The sequence below is a fragment of the Jaculus jaculus genome, chromosome 8 (genome assembly GCF_020740685.1).
Source record: "Jaculus jaculus isolate mJacJac1 chromosome 8, mJacJac1.mat.Y.cur, whole genome shotgun sequence".
Lineage (NCBI taxonomy): Eukaryota > Metazoa > Chordata > Mammalia > Rodentia > Dipodidae > Jaculus > Jaculus jaculus.
This window is the reverse complement of record NC_059109.1, coordinates 11,339,155-11,356,470: the sequence shown is the minus strand read 5'-3', so window position 1 is coordinate 11,356,470 and position 17,316 is coordinate 11,339,155. Positions and strand designations below refer to the sequence as shown.

Sequence of the window (17,316 nt, the reverse complement as noted above, 5' to 3'; positions counted from 1 at the left end):
CCACCCTGAGACTATATAGTGAATTCCAGGTCAGCCTGGGCCAGAGGGAGACCCTACCACGCAAAAAACAAAACAATTAATTAATTTTTTAAAAAAAGGTGCACGTGCAGCGGCACGTGCAGGGGTGACGGTCACAGTCCCGGGCCAGGACTCGGCGGGATCGCACGCCCGGGCCCGGGGCTCGGTCCCCAACTGCGGCTGGCGGAAGCGGAAACGGCCTCTCGGAACGCACGACTTCCGGTTCCGCGGGGGCTCCGGAAGCGGACGGCGCTGGGCTCTCCCGGAGCCGTCACCATGGCGTTGGCCGTCTTGCGGGTCCTGGATCCCTTCCCGACCGAGACGCCCCCGTTGGCGGTGCTGCTGCCGCCCGGGGGCCCGTGGCCGGTGACGGGGCAGGGCCTGGTGCTGGCCCTGCGACCCGCGGCCGAGAGCCCGGCGGGCCCGGCGCTCCTCGTGACGGCGCTGGAGGCGCCGGGCGCCGGCGGCGAGGACGGACGGGCCGCGGGGTCTCCGCCTCCTCCGCCGCTGCTGGTGAGCCGCGCGCTGCTGCGGCTGCTGGCGCTGGGCTCCGGGGCGCGGGTTCGAGCCCGGCCCGTGCGGCGGCCCCCGGCGCTGTGCTGGGCTCTGCTCGCCGCATCCCCGGGAGCCGGGTTCGGACCTCGAGCCGGGCCGTTGCTGGTGAGGCGAGGAGAGACGCTTCCGATGCCGGGACCGCGAGTCCTGGAGACCCGGCCGGCTTTGCAAGGGTTGCTGGGTCCCGGGACGCGGCTGGCTGTCACCGAGCTCCGTGCACGGGCCAGGCCGGGCCCGGAGAGCGGGGACCACAGCCGCCGCCCCCCGCCCCCGCCCGTGGTGTCCTCCTTCGCGGCTCCCCGCACGGTGCGGCGACTCCGCGGCGTCCTGGGCGAGACTGGAGGAGATGCCCTGGGGGTGAGCCGGACTTGTCTCCGGGGCCTGGGTCTCTTCCAGGGAGAATGGGTCTGGGTGTCATCCGACGCTCGCCGGCCGCGCGCGGCCACCGTGCAGGTCCTGGAGCCTCGCTGGGAGCTGTCGGAGAGATTGGGTCCCGGCTCTGGGCAGCCCGGAGAAGCCCTCGCTGATGGACTGGCCCTCGTGCCTGCCACGCTGGCTTTTAATCTCGGCTGTGACCCCTTGCAAGTGGGAGAGCTCACGATTCAGGTCAGGATGGGTTCCTTGTTTAACGTCTGCCCGCTTTTCTGTCTTACATGAATTGGAAGACCAGAGCTGTCAAATTTAGGCCCCTTGGGCTCTATGATCGTACCTGGCCATTCTGTATAAACGAAATACCAAAAGCCTCCACAGAGTAGTGGTGCGTGGAAGGGATTTCGTCCGCCCAGGAGAGAATTGGACTTCTTGTCATATGAGGCGTGTATTGCCATCTACTCAGTCTAATCAGCGTCTCACTCTACCTCATGCTGACCTGGAATTCACTGTGTAGTCTCATGGTGGCCTTGAACTCACAGCAGTCCTCCTACCGCTGCCTCCTGCCCCCAAGTGCTGGGATTAAAGGCGTAGCCACCGTGCCCAGCTCATGTCTCGATTTTTTTTTTTTAAACATGTATCACTACATTTTTTGTTGTTGTTTTTGTTTTTCTGAAGTAGGGTCTCACTCTAGGCCAGGCTAACTTGGAACTCACTTTTTAGTCCCAGGCTGGTCTAGAACTCGTGTCATCCTTCTACCTCCGCCTCCCAAATGCTGGGATGAAAGGCTTTTGCCACCATAGCCAGCTTCATATGTCAATTTTTCAAAAAATTTATTTGTACAAAGAGGCAGAAGCGAGACAGACAGAGCGAGAGACAGAGAGAGAGAGAAAATGGGACCTCTAGCAACTGCAAACTCCAGATACATGTGCTACTTTGTGCATCTGGCTTTATTTTAAGTGGGTCCTGGAGAATCAAACCTGGGTCATTAGGCTTTGCAGGCACGCCCCTTAACTGCTGAGCCATCTCTTCAGTCCCATGATCTCAATTTTAAAAAAATGTCTTTTGTTTATTTTTATTTATTTATTTGAGAGCAACAGAGCGAAAGAGTTAGAGAGAGAGAATGGGCTTGCCAGGGCCTCTAGCCACTGCAAAGGAACTCCAAATGCGTGCGCCCCCTTGTGCATCTGGCTAACATGGGTCCTGGGGAATCAAGCCTCCAACCGGGGTCCTTAGGCTTCACAGGCAAGCACTTAACCACTAAGCCGTCCTTCCAGCCCCCATGATCTCAAATTTAATATTAATTCCTTCCTCGTCTGGCCTTTTGTGTTTTTTTAATTTTTTTATTATTGATAACTTCCATAATTATAGACAATAAGCCATAACTTCCCCCCTTTGCAACTGTCCATCCTATCCCCCCCAATCAATCTGTTTTATTTTGGTGTCATCATCTTTTCCTCCTGTTATGATGGTTTATGTAGGTAGTGTCAGGCACTGCAAGGTCATGAGTATCCAGACATTTTGTGTGTGGAAGAGTGCACTGTAAGGAGTCCTCCGGCTCTTACATTCTTTTTGCCAAGTCTTCTGCAATGGACCCTGGCCCTTGGAAGGTGTGATAGAAATGGTTCAGTGTTGAGCACTCCTTTGTCACTTCTCAGCACTATGGGGTCTTCTGAGTCATCCCAAGGTCACCACCATCTGAAAAGAGAAGCTTCTCTAACCAAGAGAGTAGCATTAATATATGGGTATGATGCCAGGCGTGATGGCGCACGCCTTTAATCCCAGTACTCTGGAGGCAGAGGTAGGAGGATCACCATGAGTTTGAGGTCAGCCTGGACCAGAGTAAGACCCTACCTTGAAAAAAACAAAAAAAAATTAATATATGGGTATGAACATTAAGAAAAATGCTTACCGGGCAGTTTGGTGAGCATAATATATGCATTTAGCCAGACACCAGCAGGCATTACACCACTAGGAATCATGATATCCCCTGTCATAGGTTTTCTATTTATTTATTTATTTATTTATTTATTTGAGAGAGAGAGAAAAAAATGGGCACGCCAGGACCTCCAGCCACTGCAAATGAACTCCAGATGCATGCGCCCCCTTGTGTATCTGGCTTATGTGGGTCCTGGGGAATTGAATGGAGGTCCTTTTGCTTTGCAGTCAAACACCTTAACCGCTAAGCCTCCTCTCCAGCCCCTGTCATAGGTTTTCAATGTTAGGCATATATTCACAAGAGTCCAACTAGAGAGCAGTTAGTTTCCCCCATAAAAGACATGCCACCATTGCACCCGTTGGCTCATTTGGCCTGGCTGGCCAAACTTAAGGCTTGCAGTGTCCTCTGTTGTTTATCTCCACTGATGACTTCTCTCTCTCCCATGGAGCTGCATGCAGCATAGCTTTTTTCCAGCTTTCTGTCAGCTGGTCTACACAGAGGAAGTTTTCAGCTCAGCTCCAGCTTGATTTCTCCGTGACCTTGCAGCCCAAGCATGTGGAGTCTTCAGCAACAGGGTCTTAACCATCTATTCCTGGTGGGAAACCAAGAGCCTGGGCAATCCTTTTGTGTTTTTGTTAAGAGTGTTTACTGTGACCTTACTCTATTTTATTATGATTACATAATCCATCTAATCCCCAATTGCAAATTCCTTGAAGGAAGGGGCTCCTACTGTCTCTGTGCCTGATATTTATTAAATACGCCCAAGAGAAATGTTTCTACGTCTAACTTTAAGAAGACAGTTATGTGGAAACAGGTCAGGAGTTCAAGGGCAATCTCACCTACATAGGGAGTTCAAGGCAAGCCTGGTCTACATGAGAGCCTTTCTCAAACAAAACAATACAAAACAGTGCATAGTGACACACACCTTTAATCCCAGCTCTCAGGAGGCTGGGGTGGGAGGATCGCTGTGGGTTTGAGGCCAGCCTGAGACTACATAATGAATTCCAGGTCAGCCTAGGCTAGAGCAAGACCCTACCTTGAAAAACCAAAATATAGAATAAAAATAAAAGCAAGGCTAGGGAGATATTTGAGTTGGCAAAGTGTTTGCCTCACAAGCATAAACACTTGAGCTGTATCCCCAACACCCATGTAAATGTGGTTGCTTGCATCTGTCCAGGTAGAGTCAGGAGGAGCCCTGGATCTCACTGGCCAGCCGGCCTAGCCTAGTAGGTGAACTCCAGACCAGTGAGGGACCCTGTCACAAAGGCATGGCTAATACACCTGAGCTTAACTCCTGAGTTCCCTTCTGGCATACATATATGCAAAACAAAACAAAAAAGACTTGTGACAATAAATGTTTTCACCACTTTTACTGGTGTTTTTGTTTTTGTTTTTTTTTTGAGCCAACTTAAAGGTATCACAGAAAGGGCTGGAGAGATAGATGGCTTTACATTTAAGGTACTTGCCTGTGAAGCCTAAGGACCCAAGTTCGACTCACCAAAACCCATGTAAGCCAGATGCACATTGTAGTGCATGTGTCTGAAGTTCTTTTGCAATGGCTGGAGACCCTGGCATTGATTCTCTCCCTCCATCTCTCTCTCTTTAACAAATAAATAAAATCTTTAAAAGAAAAAAAAGTGGGGCGTGGTAGCACACATCTTTAATCCCAGCACTCAGGATGCAGAGGTAGGAGGATCACTGTGAGATAGTGAACTCCAGGTCCGCCTGAGCTAGAGTGAGACCCTACTCAAAAAAAAAAAAAAAAGAAAAAAAAAAAACAACTTGAGAGAGAGGCAGATGAGAAAGGGCATGGCCGGGCCTCTAGCCACTGTAAATGAACTCCAGGTGTATGTGCCACCTTGTGCACCAGACTTACATGGGTACTGAGGAATTGAACCTCGGTCCTTAGGCTTTGCAGGCAAGCACCTCAACCATTGAGCTATCTCTCCACCCCAGCTTTTGGTTCTCCAGGGAGGGCAGAGGTATTTCTGAGGCCTTTACAAGCCTGGTGGTTACCAGAAAGATAGAGGGTGCTCATAGATGACTGGCTGCAAATAGGGATATTCTTGTGGCTCCTTGGTGGTCATAAGGTGGTGATTGTTTCCTCTAATAGAGGTACTTGGAAGGCTCCGTTGCCCCTGAAGACAAAGGAAGCTGCTCATTGCTGCCCAGGCCTCCGTTTGCCAGAGAATTACACGTGGAAATTGTGTCCTCACCCCACTACACTAATGGAAATTATGACCATGTTCTTTACCGGCACTTTCAAACACCCAGGTTAGCTGTCTTCCTCCTTTAAGGAAGAAAACTTGGCACCCTTGTCACGCTCCTACTGTTGAAGGTTTAGATTCAGGTATCTCGGCCCCCTGGTTACTAGAAGCCACATTTGAAGGCAGTATTGTGGCAATGTCAGAATTCAACAGAGAGTCTGAACCTGAGGTGAATTTGGACATTCCAAACTTCAGAAGACTGGCCAAGGAGGACCCCAGCCAGGTGTGGTGGTACACACCTTTAATCCCATCACTCGGGAGGCTAAGGCAGTAGGATTGCCATGAGTTCAAGGCCCTCCTGAAACTACAGAGCGAATTCCAGGTCAGCCTGAGCCAGAGCGAGACCCTGCCTCAAAACCCCACCCCCCCAAAAAAATACTCTAGAAGATCTAAGAGCCCTCCCTGTCTCTCTTTGGTCTATGACTTTTTGCTAGTCTCGGGTTTCCCCAGCTCAGCCTAGGTTTTGTTCCCCGAAGAATTGCTTGGGAATTTGGGTCTACAGAAGACCCCTAAGTGTGCATACGTGGGGTTGGAGCAGAGCGGTGTATCATGTATGCGTTCACAACTCCCACTGTGAGCTGACCAGTGGCCACTGATGTGTTGCAGGGTAGTCCAGGAAGGGGATGTTCTGTGTGTGCCAACAGCTGGGCAAGTTGAGATCCTGGAAGGAAGTCCGGACAAACTGCCCAGGTATGCAGCTGCCTCCTCACCTGTGGCCAGGATTCATAACCTGAGTGCAGTTCTATACTTTTCTCGTCCCCACCCAAATTACATGTAATAATTGTTTTTGTTTCATTTTTTTTTTTCCAAGGTAGGGTCTCTCTCTAGCTCAGGCTGACCCCAAACTCAGCAATCCTCCTACCTCTGCCTCCCAAATGCTGGGATTAAAGGTGTGCACCACCATGCCCAACCAACATGTAATAGTTTTGTGCTGAAGAATTTGGTTGCTGTATACATTTTTCTAGAGAGAGGAAAAAAGTCACCTGTAGGTTCCCAAATGGGCATGACTGAAGAAAGGCTAATTACCATCTAGGACTTGGGTTAGGTAATGGTAAAGAGCTTGCTAGCACTCGGGCCCTGGGCTTGATTCCCAGCATAAAAAGGAGCTAAACTGCTGGGCATGGTGATGTACACCTTTAATCCCAGCATTCCGGAGGCAGAGGTGGGAGGATTGCTGTGAGTTCAAGGCCATCCTGAGACTACATAGTGATTCCAGGTTAGCCTGGACTAGAGCAAGACCCTACCTAGACAAACCAAAAAAGGAAAGAAAGAAAGAAAAGCCGGGCATGGTGGTGCACACCTTTAATCCCAGAACTTGGGAGGCAAAGGTAGGAGGATCATGTGAGTTTGAGGCCACCCTAAGACTACATAGTGAAACCTAGGTCAGCCTGAGCTAGAGTGAGGCTTTACCTTGAAAAACCAAAATAAATAAATAAACCAAAAATAAAATAAGATTCCTCACCTTGTTTTTGTGGGGGTGGGGAGATGTAACCAGTGATGGCCTCAAGCTCACAAGGTAATTAATCTAGGCTCATCTCAAACTTCAGGTCCTCCTACATCATCAGTCTCCCAAATGTTGGGATTATAGGTGTGTGCCATCACACCGACAGACTCTTTTCTTGTCCATTCCTGACCAATGTTGTTTGGGCCAGGACTCAGCCATGCTGCCCACATCTCAGCCTAAGGAATACACAGGCTCTGTAACCCAGGCTGGCCTCCAACTTGCAGCCATTTTCCTGCCTCGGCCTCCCAAGTGCTGGTTACGAGTGGCAGTCACCACGACCTGGCCATGTGAGTGTTCTGTAGAGTAGCTACAGAACAAAGCGGGCAGTAGGTCTTGCCAAGACAGACCAGCCTGTCCCAGGGAAAGCAGGGTCCAAGCAGTAGGCAGACGGTTCCAAGAGCAGATAGAAATGAGTGCTTTAGGCCATCCTGCGCTTGGTAAGGAAGACCCAGAGAGTCCTTGTGCTCCCTGGAAAGAAACCACTGCTGGGGCTAGAGAGATGGCTTAGCAGTTAAGGCGCTTGCCAGTGCAGCCTAAGGACCCATGTTCGACTCTCCAGATCCTGCGTAAGCCAGACGCACAAAGGTGAGGCAAACGCAAGGTCACACATGCCCAGTAGGTGGCGCAAGCATCTGAAGTCGATTGCAATGGCTGAGACCTTCCAATTCTCTTTAAAGAAAATAATAATAATAATAAAGCTTAAAAAAAAACAAAACAGGCCACTGCTGGTCGACCTCTTCTGCCTCCCTTGAGGTCATCTCCAAACGAGGCTGCATGAAGGCTGCTCCTCTGACACCCAGCTGGCTTTCTCCAGAGATCTTCCAGATCTCTGGCCCTTCGGCTTCCTGAGCGGGTGTGGTCTCCAACACCCCACAGTACCATCCCCATCCCCACTGCCTTCCTCTGCAGCGTTTCTGGTATGTACTGACCCGAGATTGATGTACTAGGCTGTAGATCCACCTGTCACCTATCAGTTGCAGTAAGACAGGTCTCTGGCAGACTGGAGTGATGGCTTAATGCTGAAGATGCTTGCCTGTGAAGCCTAAAAACCCAGGTTCAATTCCCCATTGCCCACATAGAGCCAGACACACAAGGTGGTACCTATATCTGGAGTTCATTTGCAGTGGTTGGAGGTCCTAGTGCACCCATTCTGTCTCTTCTTTCTCTCTCTGTCTCTGCCTCTCAAATTTTAAAAATATTTTAACAGCCGGGCATGGTGGCACAGGCCGTTAATCCCAGCACTCAGGAGGCAGAGGTAGGAGGATCACCATGAGTTCGAGGCCACCCTGAGACTTCATAGAGAATTCCAGGTCAGCCTGAGCTAAAGTGAGACCCTACCTCAAAAAAATTTAAAATGAAAAAGGTCCCTGGGCTACAGGGCCTACAGGCCCTGGCTTTGATACCCAGCACATTTCTCACTCTGTTTATTCTTTACCACAGTCACTGTCAACCATAATATAAGAATTTTTTATTTGCACGCAGTGAGAAGAGAGAGCAGAGAGCGGGCATGCCAGGGCCTCCGGCTGCTGCAGGTGCCCCAGGCACATGCGCCACTTCGTGCGTCTGGCTTTATGTGGATACTGGGGTTTGAACCTGGGTCGTTAGGCTTTGCAGGCGAATGCCTTCACCACTGAGCCATCTCTTCAGCCCACTACCAGGATTTTTTAGCCGGAACTTGCCTCCACCATGGTGCACTCCCACCCCCCTTGGCTGCCAAAAGGAAGTCGGCAAGCACGTGACAGCAGGGGCACCAGAGTCTGCATCCGAGTGGCTCTGAGCGAGGCCCGGGTGACGGTCTCTGGGGGGTTACGTATTGTCTGAGGACTAAAGCAGACTAGTTCGTGTCTTTATTTTTTTTTTTTTTAATTTCTTTGCTTTTTGAGGTAGGATCTCACTGTAGTGCAGGTTGACCAGGAATTCACTATGTACTCTCAGGCTGGCCTTCAACTCACAGTGATCCTCCTACCTCTGCCTCCCATTTGCTGCAATGAAAGGTGTGTGCCACCACACCTGATCTGTTTTCTTTTTTTTCTTTTTTTCGTGTGTGTGTGGCGTGTGCGGACAAATGCACGCACCCCATGTGCATAGGTGCAGAGTCCAGAGGAGAATGTAGGGTGCCCTCTTACTGTTCATTGTGTATTTCTTTGAAGCAGCCCCCCTCCCCAATCCGGGGCTGCTGGTCAGCAAGCCCCAGTGATTCTCCAGACTCTGTCCCTTCCTGGGGTTACAGATGTGTGTGACCATGCCCACCTTCTCCTGTGGGCCCTGGGGAGTTGAGCCTGGTGGCATCTAGCCTGAGAGCCCCTCATGCTTAAGCAGAGAGCCCTCTTAACAGCCAGGCTATCTCCCCCCCCCATCATGTCTTTATCTGGGAAACAGCTACTAGCGCCACCCACAAACATGACCCCTCACTCACCGTGACGTCCTCTGACCACTGGCTGCTCAGCCCTGGTTATACCTGCCAACTGCTGGAAGAACCTTGAAGAAAAGAAAGATGTCTGACTCTTACTTCTGACTCATTGGACCAGAACATGCTGAGTCTGAGGCCTGTGCAGTCTGTCCCCCTCAAAAGTCAAGAAATGTTAATTTTTAAAATTGAGATATAACTGTCATGCCATAAATGTCATGTATGTGTGTTGCTGGGGATAGAACTCTGGGCCCCACTCCTGCTAGACACTCTACCACTAAACTACCTCCCAGCCCCTCACACTGTGTTTGTTCGGGTGGGGGCTTTGAGGTAGGGTCTCACTCTATCCCAGACTGACCTGGAATTCACTATGTAGTCTCAGGGAGGCCTCAAATGCATGAGGATCCTCCTACCTCTGCCTTCCAAGTGCTGGGAGTAAAGGTGTGCACTACCGCACCTGGCTTCACCATTTTTTTTTTTTTTTTTTTCCAAATAGGGTCTCACTCTAGCCCAGGCTGACCTGCAATTCACTATGTAGTGTCAGGCTGGCCTCGAACTCACAGTGATCCTCCTACTTCTGCCTCCCGTGTGCGCCCCCACGCCCGGCTCCCCTATACTGTGTGTGCAGTACAGCTGATAATGGCGGCTTGCACCTGCCTTTTCTCCTATTTGGGAAACTAATACAGGAGGGTCCCTTGAGCTTATGAGTTTGAGACCATCTTGGGCAATATAATGAGACTTGTTTTCAAAACCAAAAAAAAGGTGTATAATTCAGTGGTTTTAATCATATTCACAAGATTATACAAACCCTGGCATGGTGAATCAGGCCTTTAATCCCAGCACGCAGGAGGTAGAGGTAGGAGGATCACTGTGAATTCAAGGCCACCCTGAGACTATGTAGTGAATTCCAGGTCAGCCTGGGCTAGAGCAAGACCCTACTTCGACAAACCAAAAATAAATAAGTAAATAAAAATAAAAGTAATACCTGGGCTGCAGAAGTGGCTTAACAGTTGAGACGCTTGCCTATGAAGCCTAAGGACCCAGATTCAGTTCTCCAGTGTCCACATAAAGCCAGATGCACAAGGCGGTACACACATCTGGAGTTCGTTTGCAGTGGCTAGAGGCCCTGGCACACCCATTGTCTATCTGCCTATGTATCTGTCCCTCCCTCTCTCAAATAAATAAAATATTAGAAAAAAATAATAATAAAAGAAAGACCTTCTTTCCTATCATATCCCTGTGTCCCTACCGTGTTTCAGGGTTGTTTATTTGTGCTTCTCTTACGTTCATCCTCTAGGAGAAAGCCACCTGTCCCTAGGGAGGGGCACACGTGGGCTCTGGATCCCAGGGCTCATTTGGTCTCTTTCCTGCAGGTGGCGGGAAATGTTTTTTAAGGTGAAGAAAACAGTTGGAGACGCTCCAGATGGGCCAGCCAGAGCCTACTTGGCCGACACCACCCACACCTCCTTATACATGGTGAGGAACTGGCTGGGAAGAAGAGACCGTGCAGGGTTTGAAACCACTTAGACCTTCAAGCTACTTCCTTCCTCTCCCAGGTGGGTTCCACCTTGAGCCCCGTTCCCACGCTGTCCTCAGGAGGCTCCACTCCCTGGAGCGGCCTGTCTCCTCCAGGCTTAGAGGGCTTGGTGACCGAGCTCTGCGCTGCCCTGAAGCCTCGCCTGCAGCCTGGGTGAGTGAGGCCACGGCCACGGGTGTGAGAAGAGCCTGCTCGGAACATCCCTAGGAGGGTGCAGCCACAGAAATCACTCCCAGCACTCTGACCGGAGTTGGAGTCCTCAGACCAGTTCACCTCGTACCAGGCCACCAGCAGCTCCCTTCTGTCACCAGACCCCCAGGCCGCTATCTCTGAGGCTGGCCCCCAAGGACACAGCTCTCCGTTCCAGTTGCCCAGCGTAGCTCAAGCACCCACCCTAGTGCCTCCTGGTACAGCAGTTCAGATCAGATAGAACAGGCAGGCTTTACTGCAGGCACCACTGATGAAAAGGAATTAGTCTGCGACTGATGGATATTCCCAGAGCCTTTGCTGGAGAACCAGAAATGGCTAGAGAGGATGGGGAGGCTCGAGGAGATCCAAGGGCTCCTGTGTTACTGGTGATGTCACTGTTTGTGCAGAACGTGGGGGACAGTGTCTGTTTTCTGACTGCAGCGGTACCCTGCTGACAGGAACCAGCTGTGTCCTTCTGCGGGGTCCCCCAGGCAGTGGGAAGACCACAGCAGTCACAGCTGCCTGCAGTCGCCTCGGACTCCATTTAGTAAAGGTGAGGTGCTGTGGAAAACAGTACTCCAGCCACTTCCCTACAGCCCAGTCTTCCTCCCTTCATCTCCTCTTCCTCTTCTGTCAACTTCTGTCAACTGCTAGCCCTAACATCTCGTGGCTCAGATTTGCCCGCAATGCTCAGCTACTGAGAGGTCCTCAAGAAGGAGGGCTTTCAGCTGGGGCTTGGTGGCAAATGTTTTTTTTTTTTTTTTTTTTAATATTTTGGCTTATTTTTATTTATTTATTTATTTGAGAGCAACAGACAGAGAAAGAGGCAGAGAGAGAGAATGGGCTCACCAGGGCTTCCAGCCACTGCAGACGAATTCCAGACGTCTGTGCCCCCTTGTGCATCTGGCTAACGTGGGTTCTGGGGAATCAAGCCTCAAACCAGGGTCCTTAGGCTTCACAGGCAAGTGCTTAACCGTTAAGCCATCTCTCCAGCCCAGCAGATGTTTTTAATCCCAGCACTTGGGAGGGCAGAGGTAGGAGGATTACCATGAGTTCAAGGCCACCCTGAGATTACATAGTGAATTCCAGGTCAGCCTGGGCTAGAGTGACACCCTACTTCAAAAAAAAAAAAAAAAAAAAAGCCAGGCGTGGTGGTGCATGCCTTTAATCACAGCATTCAGGAGGCAAAAGTAGGATCCATCACCATGAGTTCAAGGACGCTCTGAGAATACATAGTGAAATCAGGTCAGCCTGGACTAGAATGAGACTCTACCTCGAAAAAACAACAACAAACAAAGTGTAGGGGGTGCTGAAGAGGTGGCTTAGCAGTTAAGGCACGCTTGCCTGTGAAGCCTAAGGACCCATATTCAACTCTCTAGATCCCATGTTGGCCAGATGCAAAGGTGAGGCAAGCACAAGGTCACACATGCGCACTAAGTGGCGCAAGCATCTGGAGTTCAATTGCGGTGGCTGAGGCCCTGGTGCACCAATTCTCTCTCAAAAAAAATAATTAAAATAAAGGCCGGGCGTGGTGGCGCATGCCTTTAATCCCAGCAGTGAGTTCGAGGCCACCCTATCCGGAGCTAGAGTGGAACCCTACCTGGGGGGGGGGTAGGAGGAAGAGGAGGGGTTTCGTGTTTTGGTGCACAGAGTCTCAGGAATGAATAGGACAGAGAGGAAGTAGGGCTTGGTGCACCTCCTTTGTTCCTGCTCTGCAGAGAAAAGATGGCCTATGTTTTCTGACCCCTCCCCTCCCCCCAGGTCCCCTGCTCCAGCCTGTGTGCAGACAGTAGCGGGGCTGTGGAGGCAAAGCTGCAGGCCGCCTTCTCCCGGGCCCGCCGCTGCCGACCCGCAGTCCTCTTGCTGACGGCTGTGGACCTTCTGGGCCGGGACCGTGATGGGCTGGCTGAAGATGCCCGTGTGGTGGCCACCTTGCGTCACCTCCTCCTCGATGAGGACCCCCTCAGCAGGTATTGACGGAGCAGGCCTGTTGCGGAGGCTCTGCCGTCCTTCCCACTTCTCCTCAGCTTTCCATTGCGCTGTCTCATACTTTGTTGGCTTCACTGAAGTTTCCCTGTCTTGGACAGCCCTGGGATGAGCTCTTATGGAAATCCACATTGAAGCCTCTCAGCTTCCCATGTGAAATGCAGGTGCCCCCTCAAGATATCCCCAAATCCCCTGACCTGGAGAGATGGCTTAGTGGTTAAGGCATTTGCCTGCAAAGCCAAAGAACCCAGGCTCAATTCCCCACGACCCACGTAAGCCAGATGCACAAGATGGTACATGCATCTGGAGTTCGTTTGTGGTGACTGGAGGCCCTTCTGCACCGTCCTGAAGTCAGGCAGCTCTCAGGAGTGCCAGCCACCTTCTTACATTCAGTGCCCACTCCCCTGTCTGCAGCTGCCCTCCCCTGATGGTTGTGGCCACCACAAGCCGGGCCCAGGACCTGCCTGCTGATGTGCAGACCGCGTTTCCTCAGGAGCTGGAGGTGCCAGTGCTGTCAGAGGGGCAGCGGCTCAGTATCCTGCGGGCTCTCACTGCCCACCTCCCCCTGGGCCAGGAGGTGAACCTGGCCCAGCTGGCACGGCGCTGTGCAGTGAGTATCTGCTGATGGCGCGCCTCCCAGGGTGATGACAGGCCGTTTGTCACCACAGGCCCTCAGTCCTGGGCCCTGAGAATGAGGGTGGAAAGTGCCAAGGCCTCCATTGGAGGTTCCTGACCACTGCCCTACTCTACTCATGGGCCCTTTGTGTGATTCCCTAGGGCTTCGTGGCGGGAGACCTCCATGCCCTATTGACCTACAGCAGCCGGGCAGCCTGCACCCGGATCAAGAACTCAGGGTAAGGGGGCTGGTGAAGCAGGGAGGAGGAGGTCATGTGTAAGGCCTAGAGCTCTCCCCGAGTGTGTCTCTCCCCCACCACCCTCTGTTTTGGTATACTTATTGAGAAAGAAAGAGCGGAGCCCGGCGTGGTGGCACATACCATTAATCACAGCATTTGGGAGGCAGAGGTAGGAGGATCGCCGTGAGTTTGAGGCTGCCCTGAGACTCCATAGTGAATTCTAGGTCAGCCTGGACTAGAGCGAAACCCTACCTCAAAAAACCAAAAAATAAAATAAGAAAGAAAGAATACGGGTCCACCAGGGTTTTTAGCCACTGCAGATGAACTCCAGATGGATGCACCCCACCTGGTCATCTGGCTTAAGTGGGTTCTGGGGAATCAATCCTGAGTCCTTAGGCTTCGCAGGCAAACACCTTAACCATTAAGCCTTCTCTCCAGTTCTCCCCTCTCTACCCCCCCCCCTTTTTTTAAGTTTTCCAGGCAGGATCTCACTCTAGCCCAGGCTGACCTGGAATTCACTATTAGCCTCAGGGTGGCCTCGAACTTGTGGCGATCCTCCTACCTCTGCCTCCCAAGTGCTAGGATTAAAGGCGTGCGCCACCATCCCTGGTCCCCTACCCCCCCTCCTTTTTTTTTTGAGACGGTGTCCATCCATAGCCTAGGCTGCCCTGAAATTCATGGCAGTCCTCCTTCCGCCTCAGGTGCTGGCATCCGGGTGTAAGCCACCATGCCCAGCCCTACGTTTCTCTCCGTAGTGGCCTGAGCGAGGAGGACGAGGGAGACCTGTGCGCCGCTGGCTTTCCCCTACTGGCTGAGGACTTTGGGCAGGCGCTAGAGCAACTGCAGGCGGCCCATTCGCGGGCCGTGGGGGCGCCCAAGGTGGGGATTGCGGGCCTCTGGAGGTGGGGCAGGAGCTTCTCCTCCCGCCTGTCCCCAACCACCCTGTCGGCATCTCCCAGATCCCTTCGGTGTCCTGGCACGACGTGGGAGGTCTGCAGGAGGTTAAGAGAGAGATTCTCGAGACTGTCCAGTTCCCTCTGGAGCACCCTGAGCTGCTGACCCAGGGCCTGCGGCGCTCGGGCCTCCTGCTGCACGGGCCCCCCGGCACTGGCAAGACCCTGCTGGCCAAAGCAGCAGCCACCGAGTGCAGCCTCACCTTCCTCAGGTGCGCAGGGTCTAGAAGGAAAGGTGGGGGGACGGGGACCGCCAGGGGCTGGGCAGGAAGAGAGGCGGGCAGACTGTGTGCACCTGCTCAGTGTCCCCCTGTCAACCTCTCGCTCAGTGTGAAGGGCCCAGAGCTTATCAACATGTACGTGGGCCAAAGTGAGGAGAACGTGCGGGAAGGTGAGTGAATGGGGAGAGGCTGGCCTTCCAGCCCTTCCCCCACCCCAGTGGCCCTTATGCCACCCCGTCCCGCAGCTGCTCATGGCCACCCCTGTCTTCTTGCCTCCCGTGCCTTTGCTGAGCTCTCAGGCTCTGGTTTCCCTCCTCCTGTCCTCTGACACCCCCTTCCTGCAACCCCCCCGCTCAGTGTTTGCCAGGGCCAGGGCGGCTGCTCCATGCATCATCTTCTTTGATGAGCTTGACTCCTTGGCCCCAAGCCGGGGGCGAAGTGGAGATTCTGGAGGAGTGATGGACAGGTGGGAGGTCTGGATGGGAATGGAGTCTGGGGTCCTTGGTGGGAGGAATGTGAGACAAGTCGTGGCGCTGGGACAGAAGTTGTCCTTTCAGTGCTGAGACAGTAGAATGGAAGCTAAAAGGGAGCTGGGTGTGGGACACTGCGAGAGCCCTGTGTGGAGGAGTGCTGGGCAGAGTTGAGCAGAGGGCCTGCTGAAGCAGCCTTACTGGAGGGGAGGGGAGGGGAGGGGAGAGGAGGGGAGAGAAGAGATGAAGAGAGGAGAAGCGAGACACTGGCAGAGTCCAAGGACGGCCCAAGGACTCTCTCGGCCTGGCTTCCTCCTCTGCAGAGTGGTGTCTCAGCTCCTGGCTGAGCTGGATGGGCTTCACAGCAGTCAGGATGTGTTTGTGATCGGAGCCACTAACAGACCTGACCTTCTGGATCCTGCCCTTCTGCGGCCTGGCAGGTCAGCTCCCTGGCCCTCCTGCCTCCACCAGGCCCATTTGGGCTTGTTCCCTGCCCTCCGCCCCCCGCCCCACACACACACTCTGTACCCCTTCAACTCTCGTGACTGGCCTCCCTAATACTTTGACCTGTCTGTTTCTAAAGATTCGACAAGCTGGTGTTTGTGGGGGCAAGTGAGGACCGGGCCTCCCAGCTGCGCATCCTGAGCGCCATCACACGCAGGTGTGCCATGGCAGGGGAAGCCTCCCAGAGGGCTTGGGCCTGGGGGTGGCTTGGTGGTGTGTGTGCCAGCAGGATAAGGTGTTCAGTGTGGCTTTTAAGGGAGGAAGGGAGGCCATCTGTAATGTCTGCTATGGCCACAACAGGTTCAAGCTGGAGCCCTCCGTGAGCCTGATGAACGTGCTAGATTGCTGCCCTCCTCAGCTGACGGGTGCGGACCTCTATTCCCTCTGTTCTGATGCCATGACAGCTGCTCTTAAACGCAGGGTTCGTGACTTGGAGGAAGGTGAGCCACTCATGAGCCCCAGAGGGCAAACAAAAAGCTAGTGACGGCTGGAGAGAGGGTTGGCAGTTAAGGCGCTTGCCTACAAAGCCAAAGGACCCAGGTTCAGTTCCCCAGGATCCACGTAAGCCAGAAGCATAAGGTGGTGAATGTGTCTGGAGTTTGTTTGTAGAAGCCTGGCACACCCATTCTCTCTCTCTCTCTTTTTTTTTTTTTTTTTGAGGTAGGGTGCACAGGCGGACCTGGTGTTCACTATGTTATCTCAGGGTGGCCTCGAACTCACAGCGCTCCTCCTACCTCTGCCTCCTGAGTGCTGAGATTAAAGGCGTGTGCCACCACGCCTGGCTTAAAACTACTACTTTTCTTTTTTGCAAGGTAGGGTCTCAATCTAGCCACCACGTCCAACCCATTCTTTTCTCTCTCCCTCTCTCTCTCTCTCCTGTCTCTCTCTTTGAGAGAGAAAAAAAGTTAAAAAAAATTTTTTTTCTTTAAAAGCTAGTAGGAAAAAAAACCAAGCTAGTAGGAGACAAGTGAGTCTGGGCCTAGGCGTCAGGGGGGTCATCCGGGAGACTGCGCAGTAAGGCGCCTCCCTGCCTGGACGCGGACCCCAGCGCTGCTCTCACTGCACCCTTGCTCTCAGGCCTGGAGCCCGTGGGCTCAGCGCTGCTGCTCACCATGGAGGACCTGCTGCAGGCCGCCGCCAGGCTACAGCCCTCAGTCAGCGAGCAGGAGATGCTGCGCTACAAGCGCATCCAGCGCAAGTTCGCTGCCTGCTAGGGCTGTCCTGCCATCTGCTTCTGCCAGCCTGGCATGGCTAAAAGGTACCCTGACGGCCCCTCAAGAGAGACCCGAGGAAAGACTGCTGGCACCCCTCCTAAGGGCTGTGTCCCTCCCTCCTCCAGGAGATTTTCTGGGCGCAGAGCGGTCTGGAGAGCCTGTCTGGAGCTCCTGCTACCTGTCCCCACTCCCTACCTGCCCCTACCCCCACCTGTCCCTACTCCCGGGCCTGTGGCCGAAAATAAAGCGTACGCTGCTGCCCCCTGCCGGTGACGCGCGCGATTGGCGGCGGGAGAAGGAGGGTGGGGGAGGATGCCCGGAGGAGGGGT

At 53.1% G+C, this 17,316-nt stretch overlaps 1 protein-coding gene across 4 annotated transcripts; it reads left to right on the top strand.

Annotated features, from left to right (window-relative positions):
* Nucleotides 1–294: 294 nt before the first annotated feature.
* Nucleotides 295–17,251, top strand: Pex6 (peroxisomal biogenesis factor 6). Of its 4 annotated transcripts, XM_045157577.1 has the most exons (18): nt 295–1,179; nt 4,995–5,155; nt 5,755–5,838; nt 10,433–10,535; nt 10,616–10,749; nt 11,227–11,338; nt 12,547–12,755; nt 13,186–13,381; nt 13,549–13,625; nt 14,327–14,504; nt 14,585–14,790; nt 14,908–14,969; nt 15,157–15,265; nt 15,593–15,709; nt 15,853–15,930; nt 16,074–16,213; nt 16,851–17,031; nt 17,113–17,251. In XM_045157577.1, exons 1-17 carry the CDS (start codon nt 295–297, stop codon nt 16,985–16,987), a joined length of 2,988 nt encoding a protein of 995 aa, XP_045013512.1. In that variant the 3' UTR covers nt 16,988–17,031; nt 17,113–17,251. The 4 variants fall into 4 exon arrangements, 3 of the variants coding, with proteins under 3 accessions (XP_045013512.1, XP_045013513.1, XP_045013511.1); XM_045157578.1 differs by having other exon boundaries at nt 14,381–14,504; nt 16,851–17,251; XM_045157576.1 differs by having other exon boundaries at nt 16,851–17,251.
* Nucleotides 17,252–17,316: the final 65 nt, after the last annotated feature.